At 33.7% G+C, this 11,668-nt stretch overlaps 1 protein-coding gene across 1 annotated transcript; it reads left to right on the top strand.

The window, feature by feature from the left end:
* The first annotated feature begins 10,863 nt into the window (after nucleotides 1-10,863).
* LOC139902739 (uncharacterized) lies at nucleotides 10,864-11,370 on the top strand. Its single transcript, XM_071885342.1, has one exon. The coding sequence runs from the start codon at nucleotides 10,864-10,866 to the stop codon at nucleotides 11,368-11,370; it is 507 nt and encodes a 168-aa protein (XP_071741443.1).
* The last annotated feature ends 298 nt before the right edge of the window (nucleotides 11,371-11,668 follow it).

Raw genomic sequence — 11,668 nt, 5'->3', positions numbered from 1 at the left:
AACCTCTCATTCGTTTGGGTTTGAGTTTCAATAAATTGTGTTTGAGATTCAACTAGCTTAAATACTACTTCTTCCAGATTTGACTTCTTCTCGTCGGTTTATTGTGGTGGTTTATATAAGCCAGGTCTTTGTTGATTGAAAGTGTTATTTTGAGTTGGTTGGTTATTCGTACCTTGTTGGTTGTACGAGTTATTGTTGGTTCCATTTGGATTGTAAAGAATGTTTTGATTTCGATTGAAGTTTAGCCTTGGCGGTTGATAATTATTTCCCGACCTTTGGTTCATGTAGGAAACATTCTCACGTTGTTCCATCGTTTCTTTAACATTACAATCTTTCGTTAAGTGTGGTCCACCGCATTGCTCACAACTGATTCGTATTGCGTGAATGTCTTTAGTCATCTTTTCCATTCGTCTCTCGAAAGCATCTATTTTTGCGAAAACAGAATCAAAGTTATGGCTAGAATCGGCTCTAGCTGCTTTAGATGATCTAACGATATCTTTTTCTTGATGCCACTCATGTGAGTGGGAAGCAGTGTTATCAATAATTTTGTAAGCATCAGTTTCGGTTTTCTTCATAATAGAACCACCAGCTGCTGTGTCGATATCTTTTCGTGTAGCGATGTTTATGCCTTTATAGAAGATTTGCACTATTTGAAAAGTATCTAATCCGTGTTGAGGACATCCTCTCAACATCCTTCCGAATCTTGTCCACGCCTCAAATAATGTTTCATTTGGTTTTTGCACGAACGTGGCAATTTCTCCTTGAAGTCTCACGGCTTTAGATGCCGGAAAGAATCTTTGAAGAAATTTCTCAACTAAAACATCCCATGTGTCAATCGTTCCTTCAGGTAATGATTCTAACCAATCTTTGGCTTCTCCCTTTAAAGTCCATGGGAACAACATAAGATAAATAGTTTCATCCTCAACTTCTCGGATTTTAAAGAGATTACAAATCCGATTAAAAGTTCGAAGATGTTCGTTTGGATCTTCTTTTGTTGTACCACCAAATTGGCACTGATTGGTGATCATGTGTAGGATTTGTCCTTTGATTTCAAAATCTGATGCTCTAACATCTGGCTGAATAATGGCGTGACCTTGGCCCGTGCGTGTGGCTCTCATTCGATCTTCCATACTTAGAGGTTTCGTTACTTCCATAATTGAATTTGTTGAATACGAATCACTAGAAGATTCTGATTTAACGGTTTGTGGTTCAGGAGGAATGATTAGTAGTTCAGGATCTTGGAATTGTCCTTGAATATCCTCCGGGTTCTTGGTTGTGAGAGCCTTTATATTTAGGGTTTAAAAATTGGATTATCGGAAATTTGAGTTGGAGTACTTGGTCGTCTAGATGATGATTCTAAAGAAAAATCAACGGCGATAATATTGGCTAGATGTCTTGATCGAGTTACAGGTAGTGAATGTATGAAAGGTGGTGAACGTTTTGCTCGGTGCATTCACAGAATATCCTATTAGTTATAAAAATAGAAAAACTTATATAAGTTGTCCAATTAATAGACTTTTCTGATTTTGCCCACGTTTCGAATAGCCAAAAGATGCAGCAGAGGGGCAGGATTCGTTTGGTCTCAATATAATTGAGGACTGTTTGGCTCCAATAACCTGGTCCACGTACAAATCCAACTATTACTACGAACCAGAAAATTTTGATGTCTATCAATTTAACCACTTAAAATAAATTTTCGTAATTTTAAGAAATTTAGATAAGAAGTAGAATAAAAATCTATGTCCTAAAACTAGAATAGCGAGAAATAAGAAAGAAAAAGATTGCGCGTCGAAAAAGGTCGAAAAATAAAAGGTCGAAAAATAGGCGTCGAAAAATAAAAATAAGAAAGTAGCGGGAAAAACGGCGTCGCAAAATTCTAAAGCACATAAATCTTAGTCTAAGGAATAAGCACTTAAGGAATTTTACGGCAAACCTAAAAATTCTAGAAATAAAAATAACTATGGCAAAACTAAACTTAATATTAAAAATTATAACTAGAGTCTAAAAATCTAAAGGTAATAAAAAAAAAACTTTTTTTTATATTTCGTTTTTTAAGGATTTTAATTTTTTTTATATATTTTTTTTTAAACTTTTTTTTTTAAAAAAAAAAATTTTCTTAAAAAAAACGATTTTTTTTACAATTTTTTTTAAAACGAATTTTTTTTCTTTAAAAAAAACGATTTTTTTTTACACAATTTTTTTTAAAGAAGAAAAGGTATTAATAATTTTTTTTATTATTATTATTTTTTTTCAAAACTTTTTTTTAACTCATTTACTATTCATGAATAGTAAATAAAAAGAAATTAATTAATTTACTATTCACATGAAAGCGACATGATAGAAATTATTAATTGCAAGTTACATAATATACCCCTAAAATATTTAATAAATACGACTTTTTAAAACTTTTAAAACTTTTAAAACTTTTACGATTCAAAATACTAAAAGAAAGAAATTAATTAATTTACTATTTACATGAAAGTGACATTATAGAAATTATTAATTATAAGTTACATAATATACCCCTGAAATATTTAATAAATACGACTTTTTAAAACTTTTAAAACTTTTACGTATCAAATTTGATTCTAAAATATTATTATATTATTATATTTTATTTCAATATTATTATATTATTATATTTATTAAATTATTATATTTAAATTAATATATCTTTAATCAATCAAAAACAAAAAAAAAAAAACTTAAATATTCCGTGAAAACACAAAAAGTGTCCCCGAAATTACTTTTTTTTATAACTATATTTTTACAGATATAAATTAAAAATATAGCGTTTTAGCGCTCCCCGGCAGCGGCGCCAAAAACTTGATGATGTAGCGTGAGGGTACGAAATAGTATTATTTTTACTAGGAAATACTACAAAATATGACACAAGTTTTATTAATTTACGGATGGGATATACCTAAACCTTGCTACAACACTATAGGCAGTGTACCTAATCGTAGAGTAGTGTAGTTTTTAGTAAGTCCGGTTCGTTCCACAGGGAGCTGGTGATACTTACTATATTTTTAACAACTATATTTATACAAAATATATATAATTATATAAGTAGTAATATTATTATAAAAGGGGATTTTTACCGTTTAATGACCGGTTTGTCGATTTTATATTTTTAAGCGTAAAGATAAATGACAATAATTAAAGTGCGTAAAATAAATAAATGACGATAAATAAAATAACAATAAATAAAATTGCGATAGAATATGAAATAAAAGGATTATGCTTATTTAAACTTTCGTAATCATGATGTTTGACGTCTTGATTTTAATTAATTGTTACTCGAGTTAATTGTCCTTTGTCCTGGTTTATTTGATACCTATCTGGTTTTTGTCCATAATAGTCCATCGGTCATAAATATAAAGTGCGAGTGTCCTCGTCAAATTACCCTTATACCCGAAGTCAAATATTCCAACTAATTAAGGATTTAAACTTTGACGCAGTTATCACTTCTGTCAACAATTACACTAGTTATCACTGTATATAATCCACCCCTGTTTTGATTAGATATGAATATTAATTTACCCACTTGATCAGTTTGAATAATCAATTACCCAACCCAATTGATTAATTAAATGATTATAACAGATTCCATATGAACGTCACTAAATAGGACAACCATAATCATTATTAATTATTAGGTTAATTAATTTGAAGATAGGTTCGACAGACTCCAATGAGTTGTCACTCAATTAGACAATACTCCCCCATCTATTAATAGTCAATAGTCCAATTTCCACAAGTGTCGGTCTTTTGCCCAAACCATAATTATGGTCCAAAGTTCAATAACCCCATCTTAATATTTTAGCCTAACATCACGATTACTTCGGCTCAAATAAGCATAATAATAACTTAGTTACGAGACATTAAATTAAAAAGAAAGAACATAGCTTACAGTGGTGATTAATCGCGTAGCGTTGCACGGACAGAGTTTCGACTTTAAAACCCGTAAAACATTCCTTACAATAACCCAATTATTATTAAACTTAAACTAAAATTAAAATTAAAATTATAAATATATATATTACATGTAAAGAGAAAGAAAGAAGAAAAGGTGTTCTTTTCATTACACCGTGAATTTCATTTTATTGACAATTGGTGATTTGAAATTTTCACTTATGACCCCTTAACTATGCTCAATTAACAACTTTTTATTATTTATTATTATTCTTATTATGAATTATTTAAATATTATATTATATTCTTGAGCATAGTTAACTTGTAATTTTAGCTCCGTTGCGTCGAGCGTTGAAAGTTGGTTCATGTCTCGGTTCCGAATTTTCGAAAGTCCTTGCGTACAATTTAATATCTTGTACTTTGCGTTTTGTAACTTGTACTCTTGTCATTTTTAGACGTTTCTCATCAATAATTTGAACCACTTGGATTGTATCTTGTACATTTGAGCTTTTTGGACGTTTGCGTCTTCAAATCTTCGTTTTCGCCTTTTGTCTTCGCACTTATTTATTTAAACAATTACAATGAAAATATAATACAATTACATATGAAAACCTATTATTTAGGAGGGATATTGCTATGAAATATATGTTCCTTTTTAGCCTTATCAACTACAATAGTGTACAATAAAATGATAGAATTTGTTCTTCATAAAATGCTAAAATTTTCTCTTCATACGCCAAGCGCCTAGCGCTGTCCGGCCTGAATAGTTGATTATGGTATAAAAAACTCTTGAACTTCATCATCTCTGAACAATCGATTATGCCTTCTCTGCTTTGCTCTGTCCTCTGGCAAATTTGCAAATGTAGACCGTTCCCTAGTTGGGGCTACATACTGTGAATGTATGGCAGCCACTCCGTTAGGAGTTGGGAATCTGATTTCCACATGAGCAGTGGACGTAATTGCTCCAAACTTTGCCAACGATGTCCTTCTGAAAAGGACATTAAATCGAGAAGTGCCTTCCAAAATGGTGAAATCAATTGTTTCAGTTCTCAGCAATGGGAATGTTCCCATAACAACCACTAAACGGATTCGCCCCATGACGTTCACCGGTGTTCCTGTCAACCCTGAAACCCTCAAATTTGTCCGCCTAGCCCTATCCTGAATGTGCCTTGGTAAAGTTCTCAAACAATGCCAATAGATGATGTCAGCTTCGCGGCCTGTATCCGTGTAGATACGGCTGATGAACTTGTTTGCAATTTCTGCTGATATGACCACTGGCTGGACGGATAAAGTCTAATTTTGAATTGGTTGAAAAATGATTGGAGCATATCTCTAGCCTTCAACATTGTTGTCTAATTGATCACCATCTTCATAGCAACCATCATTGAACCACACCATTTTAATTACCAAGTCTGGAGTTGGTTCACGCTCTCCATATTGGTTTCTGTTTTCTTTTCCGCCATGCTCTTCCCTTCTTCTATTCTCATCCCGACATCCTCTTTGACCATCATTTTTCTGCCATGCAAATTTCTTTCTAGGATCATTTATTCTGTATTGCTTTCCTGGTAACAAGTGATTTAACTCCCCTGCCTTAATCTTTGCAATGATTTCCCTCATCAAAGACTTGCAATTATCTGTGTCATGACCCCATGCCTCATGAAAGTCACACCATAGTTCACTTCTTGGGCCATCTCTTTCCTCCATAGGTGCTGGAGGATTGAAAGCAGACCGAATAGGTTCAGTGAAAAGAATCTCCTTAGGGGTTTTGGTTAACGCCATTATCAACGGATGTCTCTCTAGGGGCCTCCTGTTATGGTGAAAATCATTGGGATGATTGTTGTCTCTCCATCAGCTATTGGAATTGTCATTTCTCCTTTGGTTTCGATCAAAGTACCGTCCTCCGTTGTGCGGTTTGGTACTGTTGTTGTTACTATCAAACTTGCTTGGTCCTCGCTCGCCAGCTCGGACATGCTTTTGTGCAACTTCCAATGCCTGGTGCAGAGTTTTTGGTAGGTCATACCTTAATGTATGAACAAGTGCACTAAATATTCGCTGATCCAAACAGAAAATAAAACCAGATACTAGTTGCGACTCTTGACAGTCAGGTATTTTTTGCGCTTCAAGCGTGTATCTCTTCATGAAATTACTCAAGGATTCATTATGATGCATCGTTATTTCATGTGCATCAAGATGTGTCAAAGTGCAGCTACGAAGATTTTGATACTGCATAACAAACTTTGCACGAAGGTCCAAATAACTTGTTATACTTCTTGATGGTAAACTAGCAAACCATTCCCTTGCCATTTTCTGCAACACCATAGGAAACATATGACAAGCTACTTCATCATCCCAATGCTGCAACCTCATTGCACCTTTAAACATGGTAAGAAAATCTTCAGGATCTGTAGTACCATCATATACTCCTATTGCCAGTATGCCAAGATTTCTGGGTAACGGATAGTTAGCAATTCTGTCAATGAAGCACTGAGTGGATTCTGCCATAGTTGGCGGCTTTGTAGCTTTCTCTCCAGTAATTAGAGCGAAAAAATTATCTACAGCCACATCGCGGACGGCGGGCTGCGCTAAGCGTTGCTTATACTTTTCCGGAGCTGTCTGCTTAAGAATTCCATTTAAAAGTGATGCTGCTTTCTTCCCAGACATGAACTCCTCTTTCTCATTGTTCTCTTCTTCAGAATCACTGCCAATATAGCTCAATTCATTATCATCTTCAGAATCATCAATAAGACTGCCCAACTTGTCAAGTATTCTGGATAACTTGTACTTTGATATAGATTGCTTCTTCATGATTTGCTTGTCTTTACCATCCGTCATCCGTCGAAAAGGTATATATGGTGCACATCGTCGTGGTTGCATTAGTGGTCGCTTCTCTGGATTATTAACGAAATTTTGAAGCCTTTCTGCACTTTTGGTTGTTGTTTCTTCGATTATTGGCCTTTTCCCTAGATTAGTGGCCAAATGTTTAAGCCTTTCTGCGGTTTCAGTTACTGTTTCTTCAATTGTATCTTCCGGTGGCTGAACAGGTGCATCATTTTCAGGCATTAGCGGATAAGTTGCCACGCTTTCGGTTAATGGATTATTGAATGTTTCGAGTACGCTTGTGGATGGGGCTTCAGTTGTTTTTGTTCCTTTTCCGTTCCGCGTGTTCTTAACATTAGTGGACTGCGCCATTGTTGATACCCAATTCCTTATGAGGTAAGGCTTAGTGTATCAGCACAATACTAGAAGTATTTAGCTAAAAGTGGGCGAATGTTGTCGATTGATGTTTACCCTCGGAAAATAATCCCTGCAGACCCGGATCACAGATATAGAAATTTGTGGGGTGGCTTAATCAATCTTTGTCCGCTGAGCGTTGAGCTACTAGCCGGATGACTTCTAGTGAGAGAAAATACTGTGTGAGAGAGAAAGGTAAAATCTCTGGTCACAGATTATCAGAGTGTCTGAAAGTGTAAAATGACGACCCAAGGGGTCTATTTATAGTGATAGATCCACCGGAGCACTAGGGGACACGTGTCAGATGATTCTTCGTTCAGTTATTCGTGATCAGATATTTACGCTGGATGTGACGCTCTCCGGTCAGGGCTTAAGCGCTAGGCGGCCTTCAGGGCTTACGCATGACGGAAGCAGCCTGCACAGCGGAGAACGCTAGACGGACAGTTTCACAAAACTGTTATTCCCAATGTTCCTGATGCTAATTTCATGCGAATATTATGCTTTTATGCATGTATACGATAGGATACACCATTATAATTAAACTACTAAACAAGTAGAATAACGAAAGTAACAATTTGGGGGGTCACCGTTTAATGATCGGCGAATCAAGATATTGATAAAAGTAAAGACAACATATTTGTGTTTTAAATAATACTAAAAAGTAAACAAAGAAATTAAGATAGATTTGGTATCAAATTAAACAGTAATGTTCATCTAGACCTTTTATCTTTGGTACTGGATATTTTTGTAATTAAGACCGGATTAATTATCTACGCATGCAAATTACCCCATTTGTTCACCATGAGTTCTTTTGTGCGGACAGTGAAACTAAATTACATGGTGCATGGTTTCTCTGTCACCTAAGACCTCTTCGCTTGTGATCAAATAGTTTATCTAAATTAAAGACTCGAATTGTGACACTACTTTCATAAAAAACAACAACTATGTCAACATTCGTTGCATACGGGTCACCCTATATCATCTAAACAATTCAAATAAATTTACTCTCTTGATCCGATTAAGCAAACAATCGATTAAGACAAATCAATTGTAAATCAATGCGTTAAATTAACAAGAGTTCAACAAATACACCAATCAATTGAATAAAAAAGATTAAAAATCAATAAGAATGGTTCTTTATTCAAGTTTCATAGTATCATGCAATTGACAATTAATCATTAGAAAATTTAATCATAGTTTCACACCTCGGTTATTGATCTAGACAAACATTAGAAAATTTAGCCCGTAATTTAAGATGAAGACAAACACAAATAAATAAAGGGGGATGATTCTCACACACACTTTTTTATCCTCACACACCTATTTTAACCTTTTACTCTTCTAATAATACTCAATTGGTGTGTGAGGATCAAAAAAGTGTGTGTGAGAATCATCCCCCATAAATAAAGTATACACAATTCTTTATTCGCATATACACGGATAATTCAATTAAAGTAGCAATAGTGTTCACAAATTATTACCAAGATATGTGAACTAAATTTTTTGCAGAGTATAAAAAAAAAACATAAACAAAGAATTACTACCCTTATTATTTTTCTTTGTCACTCACTAATGTTGTCTAGGGGTTATAAAATTCCCACCAATTAAGAACAAGTGTTTTTGCCTCCTTTTGATTTTCTGTTTGATGTCAACAAGCTCAAAGGGGTCACCCTTTTTGTCACAGCCGTACACCAACTTCACACACAACTAAAATGGTTTGCTTTTATTCTTTTTCTCGTGACAACAGTAAACGCACCCTTGGCCTACGGCCGTGACACACAAATATCCTCCCTTTTCTTATTCTTTTCCTTCTTCCTGCGTCGACCAAACAAACCCCCAAGATGGTGTTATAGAATAGAATCCGTGCTTATGATTAGGCCAATGATTAGTCTTTATTTACAAAAGCATCTTCTTTTCTTACCCGTCAGCCCACTCCAACCATTTGATCATTATTTTTGCTAAAAGTCCAACTCCAAAGTGGTTGAATAATTTCCAGCCCAATAGTTTGACAATTTTTTTGCAAGCTTTAGTCCCACTCTCTTTTTAATGGGCTCACACTTTAATAATAATTGAAAGCCTTTTAAGATGTTCAGCCCAATTTCTTCCAGCGGGTGTTTCTATAGGTGTTTTCTATTGTGCGTCTCAAGTAAAATGCTCACATTTTATAGCTCACATGTTGTTTGCTGTCCAGAATTGTTGTTATTCAGCAAGTTTGCACTCTTTTATCTGTCAGCTCACTCGGAATTGCAAGAAACCATCATAATGAAAATTGTTGCCCTTTGCGATACGACGTCAAGCCTTTCGAGTCACCTAATTTCGTGTCCATATAAGTGAGTTATGGCCAAAACAGTAGAAGCGCGTAAAATTCACAAAATCATCAACTTTTCATCAAAATTACCTGAAATAAATTACTTAATAAAATTAGTATCGAAAGTTCCCGAAATCAACTTAAACAACTTGTAAATAACTTGATATTGCTTTTAATATATATATATATATATATATATATATATATATATATATATATATAGTGGTAGGATCAAGAGGGAAGTAACCAAGCGGGGGGAAGCAAATTTTTTTTTCTTCGTTTTTTGAAAAAATTTTGTTCACGAACATTATAGATGAGATGAAAATATGAACATTTAGTAGAGACACTTTGTGATGAATATATAACAATTATCGTGTTTTTCGAGCGTATGTTGAGGTTTTAGCTATTGGGGTTTAGATATTAGGGTTTAGATATTAGGGTTTAGAAATTTAGGGTTTAGGGTTTAGATTTAGGGTTTAGATTTAGGATTTAGATTGAGTTTTTAACACGAACGGTTTAGAGTTTAGGGTTTAGAGTTTAGGGTTTAGGGTTTGGTGTTTTGAGTTTATGGAATAAACCCAAAACACCAAATCCTAAACCCTAAACTCTAAATCGGGCTAAATTTTACTTCACAAAACATGAAGAAAAAAAACGTTCATATTCTTCACGAACAATATTATCTTGAATGTTATTTTTGTCGATCGTTTTCCCGCCTAAATAATAACATTCATCACGAAGTGTCTCTTCTAAATGTTCATATTTTCGTGTGATCTTGATGCCAGAAAAAAAAAATTCCAAAAAAAAATGAAATTATTTTTTTTTGCTTCCCCCCGATTGGTTACTTCCCCATTGATCCTGCCCATATATATATATATATATATATATATATATATATATATATATATATATACATATATATATATATAGGTATATATATATGTATACATATATATGTATATATATATACATATATATACATATACATACATATATATACAATATACATATATATATACATATACATATATATATATATATATATATATATATATATATATATATATATATATATATATATATATATATATATATATATATATGTGTATATATATATATATATATATATATATATGCGAGAACCTACCAAAGATGATATTATACGATTGTACGAGGCTCACAAAGAAATTCATGGTTTACCTAGAATGATTGGAAGCATAGATTATATGCATTGGGCATGGGAAAAATGTCTCGTTGCATGAAAAGGTCAATTTACTCGAGTCGATCACAAAGTTCCAACTATTATGCTTGATGTCATAGCCTCACATAATAATTAGATATGACATGGATTGCGGGTTCAAACAACGATTTAAACGTCTTGAATGTTAGTAATCTCTTCAAATCAATGCTTAATGAAGAATGACATCCATTTTACTACAAATGGTGTTGAGTACAAAAGAGGATACTACCTAACCGACGGAATTTACCCCTGGTGGACATTATTTGTTAAGGCGTTTTCAAGTGTAAATGATGAGAAACGTATTTACTATTCGAAGAAACAAGCAGTGGCACGCAAGGATGTTGAGAGAACTTTTGGTATTTTGCAAGGGCGTTGGCATATATTACAACAACCGGCACGGGCTTATAGCATCAATATTATTAAACAATTAATGTATACGTGCATCATATTACACAATATAACTGTTGAAGATAATGGTTTTGCTCTAACCGAAAATGATTGGGGTTACGAACCTGTTCGTAATATGCAAACTTTTTTGATCGAGAGGTGTGAAACATGCAGGAGAAGGACGAAAGAATTACGAAAAAGGGAAGTGCATGAAGACCTACGATCGGATTTGGTTGAACTATGCCTGGCAAACGGTTCAGGTTGGGTCGGTTTGAGTAACGGGTCAAAATAGTTTTGGGTTGAAATGGCTCATAGGTCAAACGGGTTAATTTTTTAAACGGGTCAAAATGGGTCAGGTTGGGTCGGTTTGGGTAACGGGTCGAAATGGGTCACAGGCCAGTTGGGTCAAATGGGTTACATCACTTTTTTTTTTTTTTTTTTTTTTTACATTTATTACATTATATTAGTTATTATTATTTATTATATATACATAAGAACTATTAATATACATAATAAATGATATAACCATGAATGTTTTCATAAATTTTTGACGGATGAAACTTTTTGTGCTCGACCCATTTGACTCATCC

The sequence above is a fragment of the Rutidosis leptorrhynchoides genome, chromosome 3 (genome assembly GCF_046630445.1).
Source record: "Rutidosis leptorrhynchoides isolate AG116_Rl617_1_P2 chromosome 3, CSIRO_AGI_Rlap_v1, whole genome shotgun sequence".
Lineage (NCBI taxonomy): Eukaryota > Viridiplantae > Streptophyta > Magnoliopsida > Asterales > Asteraceae > Rutidosis > Rutidosis leptorrhynchoides.
The sequence above is the reverse complement of the archived record's forward strand: the minus strand, read 5'-3'. Positions and strand labels throughout refer to the sequence as shown.

What these genes read in the sequence shown, in the direction of transcription:
- LOC139902739 (XM_071885342.1), top strand. Translation starts at nt 10,864, where the DNA reads ATGAAGAATGACATCCATTTTACTACAAATGGTGTTGAGTACAAAAGA.